This window comes from Contarinia nasturtii, unplaced genomic scaffold, assembly GCF_009176525.2.
Source record: "Contarinia nasturtii isolate CC-2019 unplaced genomic scaffold, AAFC_CNas_1.1 Cnas_scaffold_129, whole genome shotgun sequence".
Lineage (NCBI taxonomy): Eukaryota > Metazoa > Arthropoda > Insecta > Diptera > Cecidomyiidae > Contarinia > Contarinia nasturtii.
In genome coordinates, this window is record NW_022197486.1 from 10,450,975 (window position 1) to 10,465,523 (window position 14,549).

The 14,549-nt window shown below is 34.8% G+C and overlaps 1 protein-coding gene across 7 annotated transcripts in view; it reads right to left on the bottom strand.

Moving 5' to 3' along the window:
* The window catches only part of LOC116340411 (atypical protein kinase C), a 55,953-nt gene that overhangs the window by 23,471 nt on the left and 17,933 nt on the right, over positions 1-14,549 (bottom strand). For 3 of the 7 annotated variants that reach the window (XM_031766900.1, XM_031766894.1, XM_031766907.1), the window contains exons 2-5: positions 12,962-13,383; positions 12,458-12,627; positions 11,601-11,859; positions 10,859-11,248 (exon numbers count right to left, since the gene is read on the bottom strand). The exons of 2 other annotated variants lie outside the window; for them this stretch is intronic. In XM_031766900.1, the coding sequence (XP_031622760.1) occupies positions 10,859-11,248; positions 11,601-11,859; positions 12,458-12,627; positions 12,962-13,130 (988 nt within the window). In that variant the 5' untranslated portion in view covers positions 13,131-13,383. Of the gene's footprint in view, positions 1-10,858; positions 11,249-11,600; positions 11,860-12,457; positions 12,628-12,961; positions 13,384-14,549 lie in introns of those variants that run through there. 2 more of the 7 variants (XM_031766915.1, XM_031766939.1) reach the window with 2 other exon arrangements.

Genomic DNA, 14,549 nt, shown 5'->3' on the forward strand with positions numbered 1-14,549 from the left:
TTCGTTATTATTATTGCAAAACTTATTCAATTTATACAATTTTGCAAGAAAAAAATATTTGCAAGAAAAAAATATATGAGAACCTGGCGTGAAAGAGATGGCGCTTCTTAAATCGAGTCGCGTTGAAAGCCGACTGTAAGTGATACTCGCTAGCTAGTGTGTGTGTGAGAGAGTTTTTTTTGTTTTTCTCTTCTGTCTGACGCAATTGGAATAACCAAGTCAAAGACCAACACTAAATATACACATGCTTCTTGACAAATCCGGACTAAATCTATTATGTGAGCAGTGGAAGTGGATATTTTCTTTCTCTCTGAGCTAAATGCACTGTTCATGCATGATGAACTCGTTCACTCCTCTAGTTTCCACTTTGACATCACACTGAAGCTGTTCATTAATTGTGGCGCACAACCACAGTCTACGAGTGTACCACCAAAAACGTAAATGCTTTAAATCACACTCGCATGCGAAAGAAGTAGAAATACGCAGTGCAATAAAAACCTCCGGCTTGAGAAAAAGAAATATACGGTAAAATTAAAAAAAGGAAAAACCAAGAGGATTTTCAACTTAGCTCTCCTTCCTCGTAAGAGCTTGTTTTCGATTCAAGAATGAGAAATAAGACGACAAGACAAAGCAACTGTGATTTGAGGCAGACTACTAACAGAATTTTTAAGTATAAAATTTAAATGGAATAAGAGAAATGGCATAGCATCTCATTTGGTTGTCAGCTAGTTTTAATCACTTGTCCCATGACCGCAAATTACCTCGACTAGTTTTTTTTTTTCAACTCAGTCTTCAACCGCATACATAAACAAAAGTCTCTTCTACCAGCATGAAGTTTTGTTGACTCTCTCCCTTTTCACTCCAATTCACTCCCTCTCAAACACACACACACACACATACACTCAATGTGAAGGTAAACATAGAGAACTTTTTTTATTCCTTTAAATATATCCCATGGCTAGCATGCAAAAATGCAAATGCTAAAATATTCATAAATTTATTTCAGGTTGGGTGCGCTTTTCTAGTATATTGAATATTAATTCAATATATGCATCCAATAAACTATAAATAATTCGAGTCAGAACAAGTCGCGTCAAATGGCGGCGGGGCGGGAGAGTGTGAAAATTTATTATTTTGGAATGCCATGCGAATTTCTGCTCTGATCAAAGTTCTATAAATATTTTGTAATATATCAAAGCAAGCATGCTTTTGTGGTTACTGCTCTCGCATCATTGCAGCCCTTTCCATCGAAAATTTCAATGAATATTAGCCTACTGGATATGTCGTTGCTTTTACAAATAAACATTTTGGCGACTAATATTTATTGGATGATATTTTTTTAATTGGCCATTTAACGAAAATTATAAACATTTTTTTTGGTTGCGTGTTAAAATATTTGTATTTATTCCAAACACGTTCATTCTTTTTTTGTTCGATAGGGTTTTTCAAATTTTCACATAATTGCAAAATAAATCGGATTTTATTTACATACTTTCACATCCACAAATATCGCATTTCGCATGCACAATCTCCAGTGTGCCAGAAATTGCAGAAAATTACTCATGCGAACTTTGTTCAACCTTCAAACAAATATAAATGAATAAACCAACGATAAAAAACAACAACTCAAAATTGAAGCCGTGAACATTTCAAACCAAACGAAATGAATTTGGCTAATGAAATTCTGAATAAGGACCAGTAGACTGTTGACAATTTTTTTAAGTAAATTGTTTCATACTAAACACAGCAAAAAACCCTACCGAAAAAATCAATTACAATGAAAAAAATATTTAAATTAAAATTAAAAAAATACTATAGTAATGTATGTGTGCGTGAAATAAAAAAAAATCATATTTTTGTTTGCTGCTTTTTACTAAATAATAGAAAAACATGGTGAACTACTTTCTGGAATTCGGACCATAATCAACATCAACCGAAGAAGATGAAAAAAAAGCTTATTTGTTTTCTTCTGGTGTGAGCACCAATTGGGAGCATTGAAATATATGTAAATATTCTTAAGCTCGACATTATGATGTTATGTGCTGGCCTTTAATAGGTTGGCGATAGAATAACATACAAAAGAGAAAAGTCTAAGCAAGACAGAAAAGAAACCCATCGTATGAAACAAGCAACAACAAAATCAAGCAATAAAAGATTGGGTGGTATACGCCAGAAGAGAGAGAGAGAGAAAATCAGAGAGAATCAGAATTTTCCACATCAATTTTATATTCCGCGTTCTCGGTAATACAGTGTGAATACTCTATTCAACTGATATTATGCAGTATTCCGTATGTTTATAGTGGATATTATAATAAAAGGCCCGAGGGCGATTGATAAACAAACAGATAATGCATAGATAACCGTTTTTCATTTGGTGTGAAAGATCAAAAGAGTAAAATAATATTTCGTCTTCTCGTTTTGCTAAAGTCTCACATTTTGGTTTTGCAGAACTTTCAATCCAACCATGAATATACAACAATTTCGAACGATGAGCTGCGAATAATAATAAAAACGAAGAAAAATAAATTGTATTTTTCTCGATTTTTTTTCTTTATTGCGGCCTCGCCGGAAAGGCGAAACTTTTTCCCCCTTGAAATCAGTCAGCAGAAAACTAATTTTTACGATTGCTTTCAAGTGGCAACAATAATGACGCTATCATACTGCAGTATTTCGCTGAAGGAAAAAAGAACACAAAATGAAGATAATATTCATCGACCGAAATTTTCTGCAAACAACTTTCTTGGTGCATTTGATTTCGAATTGGTGGATGACAGAAAAAAAACAAACAATTTGTTTTTGTCATTTAATGTAGAGAGAGCTGGAAACGAAGAAAAAAAGGAAAGATAAAATGATGAAATTCTTAAAAGTGCATTCAAATTGCGGACAAATATGATGATTATGCAGAGAGGTGCAAAAGTGAAGTGGTGAATTCGTGGCAAGTGGATTTTATTAGTATAATAAGGAGCAAAGCCAAAAGTGAACGAATGGTGGAGATAGCGAGGGAAAAAGATATGTGAAAATTGCGAAAATTTTGTATAGCCAATGCCACGAAAGGTTTATATAAATTATGTCGGCCATTCGGTGGCAAAATAGCCATTGCCACAACCGAAGAGTAGTTGAAGAAAAAAAGGCACACCAACAGCAGAAGCAATATCAACAAAAAAAAAAACATTATCGACGACGGCAACCACGTCAATTACAATCAGCACCAACAGTTTCTAGGTAAATAACATGAAAACATTTCAGTGAACGTGGATTTTTCCATGAATGATAATGGCAATAGTGAGGTGTTTGGCCAACAAAACGACGTGTTAAATTAACAAAAGGGTTTATTTTTAGGTTGAAAGATGGTTAAACCGTCATGACGTTGAAACACCAAGTCGCTCTAAATATACGAAGAGATTATTGAGAATAACATTGAGCAAAGCGATAGACAACAGAAAACAGAGACAGAAAGCTTTTTTCCACATCAATCCGGTCAGCCAGAGTTGGTTGGCTATGTGGATAAAAATGCATTGTTGTACGTGTATGCGTACATTTAAAGCGTCTGTTGACGCTTACCCACATCAATCTCAGTGTTACTACCTCAGTATATGCCATATTGCGTCTGTCTTTCTCTACATCGCACCTATTTGGCAGCAAAAAAACAACAACAAAATCTTAAAATATTCCAAACGATAGTATTATGAAGTCAAATTCGACAGGTAATGTAATGTAATGTATAAATTTACCACCCAAACGACAAGAACAATAGTCAATAGAAAATAAATGCCGATATTCTTATAAATTATGAGTTGCATGTGCTGAATTTATTACGACGACGCATCAATTTACCCATTTGTTTCCATTTTTATCTCTTTAGTGCGTTATATTTTCTCATCATATTGTTCGTTATATTTCTTGGGCATCGTTGTGCGTGTATGTGCATAAAATAAATCTGAATCGTTGTTATCTCTCTTGTTTGCATTTCAAAGTGCTCTAATTTACGCACATATAACTGTGCTATAGCATTTATATGCATTATACTTGAAGCAGTCAAGTGGCAGATTTAATAATATCGACTGATATTACCAAATTTCATGGCTCAATTTGGGCCAACAACACAATGAATCAACGACCAGCGGAAAAGTGTTGAACGAATTGCTTCAAATCGATGCCATATCGTTATCTCTATTTCATGCGAATACAAATACCCAAAGTAGACAGAGATACCAGCTAATCAATTTATTCTGTCCGATGCGACGTAAGTATCACGCAAACTCACAATACCGTTGATATATATTGTAAAAGGAGCCACACTGTCTACCCATTTGATTTGGGCCATCGACAAAAAAAATGATGGAAATGCCGTTTGTTTTCTTTTGATAGCTATCATCACCTATCTTTCCTTGCAAAAAAAGGAATTGATGATGGCAGTAGTTTACGCGCTTATCATCCTTAGCGTATAATGCCAAAGTGGTGAGAATTAAAACACATTTTAGCCCGAACAGGTACTGGAGCAATGGGAATAAAAACATACTAATAATGATGATGATGCAGCACATCTATTTATATGAAACTCATGAAAGAGCAAATAAACGAACGAACGACCGAATACAGCGTACAAAACAAATGAACGACAATGTGTCGATCTAAGAGCTTTTGTGTGTGTGTGTTTCTATTTTTGTATAAGTGATGCACATCAAACAATAAAAACAAAAACATGAATAAACATATTGCATGCGCGAATGAAGCCCTGAAAAAAAAATGATAGGAGTAAAAATGAGCGCCACCGCGCACACAGTGTTATATCCCCTAAAATATTTAATGCAACACTTTTGTTTGCACATAATTTTTATGACACAATCATTTTTGCGTTTCAACGCTAAACAAAATAGAGAAAATAATAACAATCGAAAGGCAAACTAACAAACAGACAGCAAAGGAAACGTACACAGAGGCTTTATCTTTGTTGAAAAATAAAACATACACAGAAATATCTGTATAAGCTATTGGATAGATTTTATGCGGCAATGAACCTTTTGTTCTTTTCCATGTGATCCACTTGATATGCATTCGAATGCTGTAGCATCGCTGTAGATGCGACATGGCATTTGGTCCCTTTTTTATTTTATTTTATCCTTTTCGAACGCTCTGTCTTTCGATGTATCTGACTCGTTTGTTTTCTCGAAATTCAAGCACGTCCGTATAATTTGCCACTCTGTTTCGTCGTCGTCGTCGTCGTCGTCGTACTTTTGTCCCTTGCGCTCTCTTACTCAGTTTTTATTTCTAAATCAAGTAGAATCGAATTATCTCATTTAATCGAATATCGGATCATTTGTTGAAATCACAATAAAATTGACAAATGCAATGAGCAAACATACATATCAAAAGTGGAGAACAAACGGAAGAGCGATAAAACAACACACAATCGTAATTTCAAACGAACAAATTCAAACGGTACACAAATAAAAGGCATTAGAAGGAGAAAAACAGCGACATGACGCACGACATAATGAAATACCGAAAGCAAAATGTGGCTCAAGATATTCTTACCCGATTGCATCGGCAATTGAAGTTGTGACAAATAGAAGGAAATTTCCGTGCACATATCACACAGCAATTGATGTATATGTGCATTCAAGTGAAAGTAATTTGTATGAAGTTGAAAAAGTAGAAGGAAATGAGGCTCAAAAGAAATTATATCGCTTTTCAGTTCATTCTCGCACAGTGTGTATGCGGCGATTAAAACGTTCACTAACCCAACACAATTCAGTTCTTCGGAATTTTCTTTTCGTCGCGTTTTTATTCCCTTCCATCGAAGTCCTCGTATTCGACGTTGTCGCAATTGTTGTTGTAGCTGCTTTTGTCTATCAAAATTAGATTTTGCTGTCCCGTGCTGATTTTGCTTGATTTTGACGCTATTTTGATTTTATTTTCTTCGCTTTTTGCAAACACTCATGAAAAACGATAAAATAGCATACTGAATTGATGAAAAATGTCTTTCGTGATAGAGATTTGATTTTTTTTTAAATGCCAAACGGTCATTTTTTTGTTACCCGATCCTTTTCCATTTCATTTCACTTTTCGATTGGACCAATTTATTCCGTGCTTCAATTTTTGATTTTCTTTCGCTTTTTTATGCATTTACGGTATATCCAAACACTTGAACGACAATCCAGCTCATACACTTTATCATAGCAATTTTGTTTGCCATCCACCTTCTCAATCGCCGAACAATCGAAATCGACAAACGACTCTTTATTCACGAAAATACTACCGCAATAAAGAAAATTTTAATTTAAACATAAATTTCGCGTGTCGCGTGAAATGCTATTGTTATAGAAGTTTTGTTTTGTCACTTCTCTTTTTGTCTATGCTCCATGAAATATCTACTGAAAGTTTTTCATTGTCTATTGAAAAAAAAATCACACACGGGACTCGTAGTTTTCTACATCTCTGTCGTCCAAAAATTGGACATTACAAAAGAGCAAATGTGCACAGTAGCAATACCACCAACAATAATACCAAAAAGATGTGTAACTCACTAAATTGAACACTGAAAATAGTTAAGCGTTGCACAATACACACGGCAAACAACTAGAACAAACAAGACAATGGCGCAACAAGAACAAGAAACACCACCAAAGGCCAACAAATGTACAAATATTCTGGAATATATTTTATGAAATGGTGATGATGACGACGGCAATTGCGATGGCGTTAAGATTATAATAATTGAGAGAATAGTATGTGCCGAAATGGCAATGATCACTATGGGCTATCTGAAGAGACAAAATACAGAAAAAAAACGCTGAAGTACAAGCAACTGAAATTCGAATTCGTAAAATTTAGATTGAATTTTAGTCTATCGGCGAATGGTGTATTTTGTAACCGCGCAATATTTACTTAATAAATGAGCGAAACAAAACAACCACAACACACTGTAAAAGGCAAAAAAAAAAAAAATAGATGAGAGAGAGAGAAAGAAAACGTTGACAAACAAAAAAATAAATATGATGAACGAGGCAAGGAGGAAAGAAATAAAAGAGAGAAAACAACAACTCCGCACGAAAAATGGTAACAAATAACCAGGCACATAAATGATAAATCTGATAAAGGCATACAAAATACGTAAAAATTCAAATGTAAACGGGCGAGTGCGAGTAAGTGTGTGTGTGTGTGAGAGAGAGAGAACCGACGTGAACAACAGAAACAATTTATATGAACGATTGTTCAACTTTTCGATTGCGATTGTGGGATACATGTTGATTTCATTATATCCACTTTTATTTTTGGTTTTTGCCACACCATGTGGCAGCAAAAATGCAAAGAATCGGGCCGAACCACACATCGATGATATATCGAATCAAATGGCAAATAACAAACCGAGAGAAAAAAAACCCTACAAAACACACACTATACTAAAAGTGAAGCTCTGTGTGTCTGTGTGTGCTCGTTTACACACTTGCACATAACATTAATCTTTCGTTGATTAGATATGAGAAATAATAAATGTGGTTTCATGGAGGTGTTGTGTCATTTGTTCGTTTTACTTTTTGTTTGCTGCAGCAGCAACTGCTCTTGGTTTTACTATTGCTGCCCGTTTCTTTTTCTCACTTTCTTTGTTCCGTTTGCTATATATATTTTTCTCTGTCTCTGTTTATTCCCATACTGATTGTCACTTGTTTTTCTTTGTTGACGGCATTGGTATAAATTTCAAAATTTCTACTTTGTGTGTGTATGAGCTCTTTAGTTTGAAATTCGGTTGGAGAGAAAACAAGCAGATTTTTTTTTGCTCCGATTCGGAATGTCTTTTCGATTCTGAGCTTCATTTGAATCGTTTATCATTCAACCACATGGAGTATGTTCTGCATATGCTTTAACATCTAGAGAGAGGGTATGTGTGTGTGTGTGTCTGATTTTTTTCCAGTGTGATTCATCTCAGAATATTGACCGTTGTATTCACCAATGGGAAACTTTGTTAGAACTCTGGTTTTTGCGGTTGTATGATGTCTGTTTCCACCATTTTCTATCTCTTTATCATTTTCTCGATATATGCTGAGGCCCCATCAGAGTCTGACAAAAGTTGCAGAGCAAAAACACAACGACACAAACACACATGCACACAATTGGCTCAACAATGTCAATGGCTGAGCTATTGAAACAATTTGTTTATTATTTCGTTTATCCGGCCTGATAGGCGATTATGATTTGTTCGTGCAATTTATTTATGAGCGCTAGCCTAAAATGTGACATCATGAGCCATTGTTAGTTTTCAACAATTAATAAATTACATGCCTTTTCATCATCGTGTCTTTGTCTCTCTGCCATTTGTTAGTGTGTTGATGTTGTTACTGTTTTGAAGCAAAGCTCATATATGCAAGACAGTCGCTTTGATGCGTGTGAATGCGATACGATAAATGTCAATGCAAATATCTAACAACATCATTTTATCAGAGAAACCACATTTCATTTATTGCGACCTACGACACATTGTATACTCAATGCAGTACATAAGCTCACAAAATCTCGACTCTATAAAACGATGTCAAACACTCTATTCCCCCTTCTCTCTCTCTCTCTCTCTCTCTCTCATTTTTAAACATTTTTTGTTCATATTCAGTAGTTCTCGGTTGGTGTTTCTTTTTTTATGCATCGAGTGCACAAAAAAGTGGAGATGAAGCACAAGTGGAACAAAGCAAAGTGGATAATAACAAAAAAAAAAATAAATCCCTTTGGAGCAGTTGTAAACGTTGAAAATATGCAAACATAGATTACATTTCGTGGATTATTTCTGATATGTTGAGCAATCAATGTGTATAAAACGAAGAATCGATGAACATTCATTCCGTATGGAACACGAGGATAGTAGGAGAAAAAGCACCCCAATGGAAATGTACACTATTCACATACCTTCGTTTTATTCAGTCGGAAATTTATAGCATCGCTTGTATTCAGGACTTTCAATTTCGGTAATGGCAAATCAATTGATTTGGATAATAAAGTGGAAAAATTATATGATGATTCATGCGTTCATTTGGTCGATTTCAAGTTGAAAATTAGTCAGCCAAATGAATAAATTTTTCGCAACATTCGATTCATCGTCATCGATAGAAGGATACCAAACACCCGATATATGTACACAAAGCAAAAACCATTTTTTTTCAAACGTCTCTGATATTATATATCATGGTACTCACATAAGCTCAGGTATATCTATCGACCAAATACAAATCCAATATGCAAACTGGCGATGAAGTGAAAGAGAGAAAGAGAGAGATAGAAAGAAGCACAAGCGAACTCAATTGCTGAACCGAATCTACATTTTAAAACCAATACATTTCAACTCACTGAATACTTTCGAGTGCATTTATTGATGATTAATTAATTTATACAAAACGTCACTACTTAAAATAAATCAAGCAGCACTTGAGCTATCTTTAATTAAACATTATACCCTTAAATGGGATCTCTTTTTCTCTTGTCTGGCCATGCGTGTTTGGTTTCTGTATCTCGATCGCATTTCATATGTCCATCTCTTGGACATAGGTAATTCGATAAGTGTGCAATTAATTATTGCAGATGGACAAATAAAACCTTTTTACCCTCAGCTATCGCACACCCTTTTCATCAATGACAGAATGTGAAGACTTCAAGTCTCATTGGGCTGACGGTGGCGCCACCAATTTCAAAGGTGACGTCAATGTAATTTAACAACTCAAATCGAAACTAAACAGCGCGCCAATTTTAAAATTTGCTGTCATTTCCTCCCATTGCTTATCATTCAACATTATTCATTATTAACGTTTTGCGTGATTTGTTTTTATTGATTCCTAACGTGCAACGAGAAGTTTGTGTCGATATTATTTGATATTCCGATTAAATTTAAATTACACGCGAAAAAAAGAACAAAAATTATTCAAACAGATTATGTAGATTGTTGGCAGCACTTTTTTCTACCCTACCTATCTCTCTTCATACTGTCTCTCAATTATTATCAAATGAAATCCACTTAAACCACATTTATTTTCACAGTGGCGGCAAAACCAAAGAAAAGAATCCGAACATACTATGCGATAATAAATGAATGAAATGAAATCACAAACGAAAAAACGTTTGATTTATGGCCAAAATATTATAATGTGCATGTGTGGAGAAGATTTATTCGTCATGAAATTTCATTTATCGATGCATTTGGCTATTTTGCATTCCGAAATGTTTCAAAATTCAGCATTGTGACCTATGCTTTCAAAACTATTTTCACATTCAGCATTGTTACAATGGCAACAATTTGGAGGCTTCTTCAAACGCATTTATGTACTAACACAGAGAGCGAGAGCGAGAGAGAGAGAGATGGAGAGAGAGGGAAGGGAGAAAGAGACTTATATAAACACAAAGTATATAATTTTCAACATTGATTGACTAAAAATAGCGAAGCCGAACAAAGCACACACAGTATAATCACATAGAATTGCATTCTTTACCATCACAATGTGATTATTTGGTGCAAAATGTCTATAAATCAAGATTTTTTTTGTCGATCGTTGTTGTTCGATTTTACCAAAACTTTTCACCATCGTCAAAACAAATAGTCATGACACGAAAATGCATTCAAAATGCTCCAAATTGTTTTGTAAACAGAACCATAAATGAACGAAAACAAAAAAAAAACGAAACCAAAAAAATAAATAAAAAGACAACAAAATTCAATGAAATTAAAGTGATAAATGCATTTAATTTTCTTCAAACGTAAAACTATAATCAATCATACATACATATTTTTTTATTCATTTAAAAATGAAACCATAAAAACATAAAAGTCCTTCTACATCAAATGTTCCCCGTATATTTGTAGTTGAGAGTTTTAAATTCGTACCTGTGGCGTAAGCTGGTTCGATTTCATCCTCGGAATGCATTTGTGGCGGTGGCGGAACAATTGGTATCGGTCGTTCGTAGTGCATGCACGCTTCCAAATAATTAATTGGCATTGATTCGCTATAAACTCCGGCCGTTCCTCGTCCTGTACAAATCATACTGTCCATACCAACGATGCTTCCGCTGCCGGCGCTAATGCCTGGACTTGAACCGGAACCCGATGCCGATCCTGATGTTGTGTAAGGCAAATTGTTGTGATTTGTTTTGTTTGTGTGTGGATGTGGATAGTTGTTTGCCATTGTTTGCTGCGAAAAACTCATAATTTCTTCAGAGAAACAAACTCGCGGCCCAGAATTTTGTAGCCAATAGTCATCTCCAGAACAGTTTGTTCCTGTCAAAAAATAATGAGCTTTTCCCCATTCAGTTTTCAAATTGCAATTTCGGCATTACGCACATACACTAGTCCATTTATTTATTTAAGATTTTTTTTCTTCGCAAACAAAAAAAGAGTCACATAACACATATTGGCACATGGTAAAATAAATTTGATTGCAAAGCGACAACAAAAAAAAAACACTCTATATGTGCGCAATACCATATGGTATTATAAATTCGAACATAGAAGATGAAGTTGAAACCAAAATTCAAAAAACAAAACGGCAACAACATCAACATCAACGAAAAATAAATCGAGAATAATGGACTAGATAAAATTTGGATTTTGTGTGGTATAAAACACAAACCTTGTGGGCTAGATCCATGAATGCTCATTGCTTGCGGTGTTGCCGATGTCGTCATATAATGATGTGTATACGGATGCGGATGTGGTACATCATAATCGCCGGTATCGCGTAACGTTGAATTACGTGTCAATGTATTATTTGTAGATTGCACACTTGAAACGGTCGCACCACGACACAATATATCCGATAATTGATTCGCCTGTATGTCAAAATCATACGACTTTTTTCCGTTTAGATTGATTGTAGCCTCTGGTAACACCTTCGGTTCGATATCGGTAAATGGTTGGATGAAAAAGAATTTTTTTTGTTCGATTTGATTTTAGCTCTTTTCATTTCATTTTTTTTTTTTTTTTACTTTATTTTGTGTTGCCATTCTCTCATCATGAGACAGAGAGGGTCCGATGATATTTATGTAAGTATGTATTGATGGAGATACTCAGTGCACAAAAATAAATAAGATTCAGTCCTGTTTTGAATGTTTACATTTTGTGCACTGCTACGGCAGCTATTCAAATGACATATAATGGACTGAGGAAAATCTAATGCATTTTTACTCCGGATTTACTCTCATTTTAATTCATGAGATTTGATTCGATTTCAGTGTTTCACTGAGTTTCGTTCACTATGAAAATATCGTCTCAATTCATTGAGCTTTTTTTGATTTTCACTGTGTTTTCAAAATTTTCCACGTACGAAATGTTTGTATGTATGAGCTGGGATGGAAATATGAGAATGCACTAAATATACACTCACAGGTACATATTATTATGGAAACTGTGTGAGTGTTATTGAGTATTGTATGATTTACAGAACAAAAAATTCAAATTCATCCATTCATCTTTGGTATTGCAAATTACCTGTGGACTATCCAATCGATCAATTGAGGTTCGCCTAGAGTACTCATCGTTCATAATGACCGATCCACCGTTTCCAGTGCCACCATCAATCGGACACGATTGCTGTGATAGCGCTGAATGTGGCGGCGGTGAATCTTCAATACAGTGGCATTGACTATCCTGACATTGAGCTTAACGATGGAAACATTTTGAAATACAGAAAAAGTAATATCCGGTAATATGAGTTAAATTAGATTGTGGTAGATGTGGTTACTCCTCATAAATTAAAAATCAACATTTGTTTTCGCCTCATTTCTCGTGCCCTCTTTTTTTGTATGCAAATTTAAAGCTTACCGAATGATTTGACCCCGAATTTGTTGAAAAATTGATGAAATTTTTATAATCAAATCATTCGAAATTGGTTTTGCAGTGAGAGTAAGACCGTGTGAGACAATGAGATTGAATTATGACAGTTCAATAAAAGCGGTGCTTTATGCACACAAAGATCTGTTTTAAATCCAATACCTTGACACGATGGACTGCTGCAACGACTACTTCGGCACGGGCTATAGCATGTCGGTGCTGGCGGTTCACTTTGTGGAACTGTGTTGATTGGCATAACCGTACATTGTGTGTTGCGTCGCGGTGATCGACCTCGATCAACTGCTGTTGCACTCCAATAGCCCCACGCCATCACAATGCTGTTTTTTCACTGCCTTTTTTGTGGTTTATTTTATTTTCAGATTTAAATTCACTTTTTTTTATTTTCAACTGCTTAAATCCCCAGATCGATTTCACAAAAACACTTGCACCACTGTTTTGTTCTCAGTTGTTGTTTTTTTTTTTGATGTTGTGCTTCCAAATTAATTGTATCTTTTTGTTTATTATTTTCTTTTTAGTAGCTATTAAAAAGAGTTGCACATCTGAATTGTATTCACACTCTCACCCTGAAATCGTGGACAAAAAATGTTCTTAACTATTTTCGACTCGGTTCGTTTAATCCACTCAATAGTATTAACTGAAGACCGACACGACCAAAACAAAGTGAACAAAGAATGGTAGCTCGTCGCTGATGATGTTTTGTTTTCAGTTGTTGTTTCTCTTGTTGGTTGTGTGTTGCACAACAATGAAAATAAAAGCCAAATACCACTTGAAGGCAAATACATTTGGTCATTTCATTTGAGAAAAAGAATTCGTTACGCGTACATACGTTGCACCGGATCGGATTTTAATCATCCAAACGGATGCAGAAATTTCAATTTAATTTGTTTATTTTCGAAATGGTTGTTGGAAACATTTCAAAACTGTAAACGAACATTGACTAACTCTTCGGATCGATTAGAAGCAGTTCAAGTGAAAAATGAGCTCTCCATTTCACTATTTCTCGCGTATTCTCTCTTTATTTCAATAATATGCGTTTTAAATTGTTTCGTTTGCGCGAACTCGTTTAATTAACAGCATGCCATTTGGATGTAGATGAGATATACGTTCAATTTGCAGATTACATTTTATGTTTCGTTTGCTGCCACTGCTTTTTTTTTGTTATTATAGAGTTTTCAAATTATGTACAAAACATACTTGAAAATACGATTGAGAGATAAATAATTGTTTGCTCGGTCCGGACATAATGGCGAAAACAAGAAAACACTCAAAAGCGTATTATATGGCTATGTGAAATATTTCTGAAATATTTTTTTATCTGCAATTTTAGCAGTCGTAATCATATAATTCAATATTTGTGCTATGGAAATGTTAGCGAGAATGTGAAAAAGAAGAATTCACAAATGAAAATGTTGTTGTTGTTTTTTTTATTCAACTGCTTTTTTCAGTGTCATTGTTGTCGTCATTGTTTTCATCGCGGGTAAAATAACCGCAAAGAAAAAGGCTTTACGAAATGAAACTATGGGCGCAATAATTGATGACCATTCCACTGAGTCAGCAGCAGTAGAAATGTACTCGGTCTAGAACGATTGTGAAAGCAAACAATATCGATATCATTTGTTGGCGAAGAATTTCATCGCTTTTTGGTTTCCGCGTAACAATGTTACACTATCGCTACAATTCAGTTACGTCAATTTTCTAACGTAGCTTTTTCTGTTTTATACAATATTTC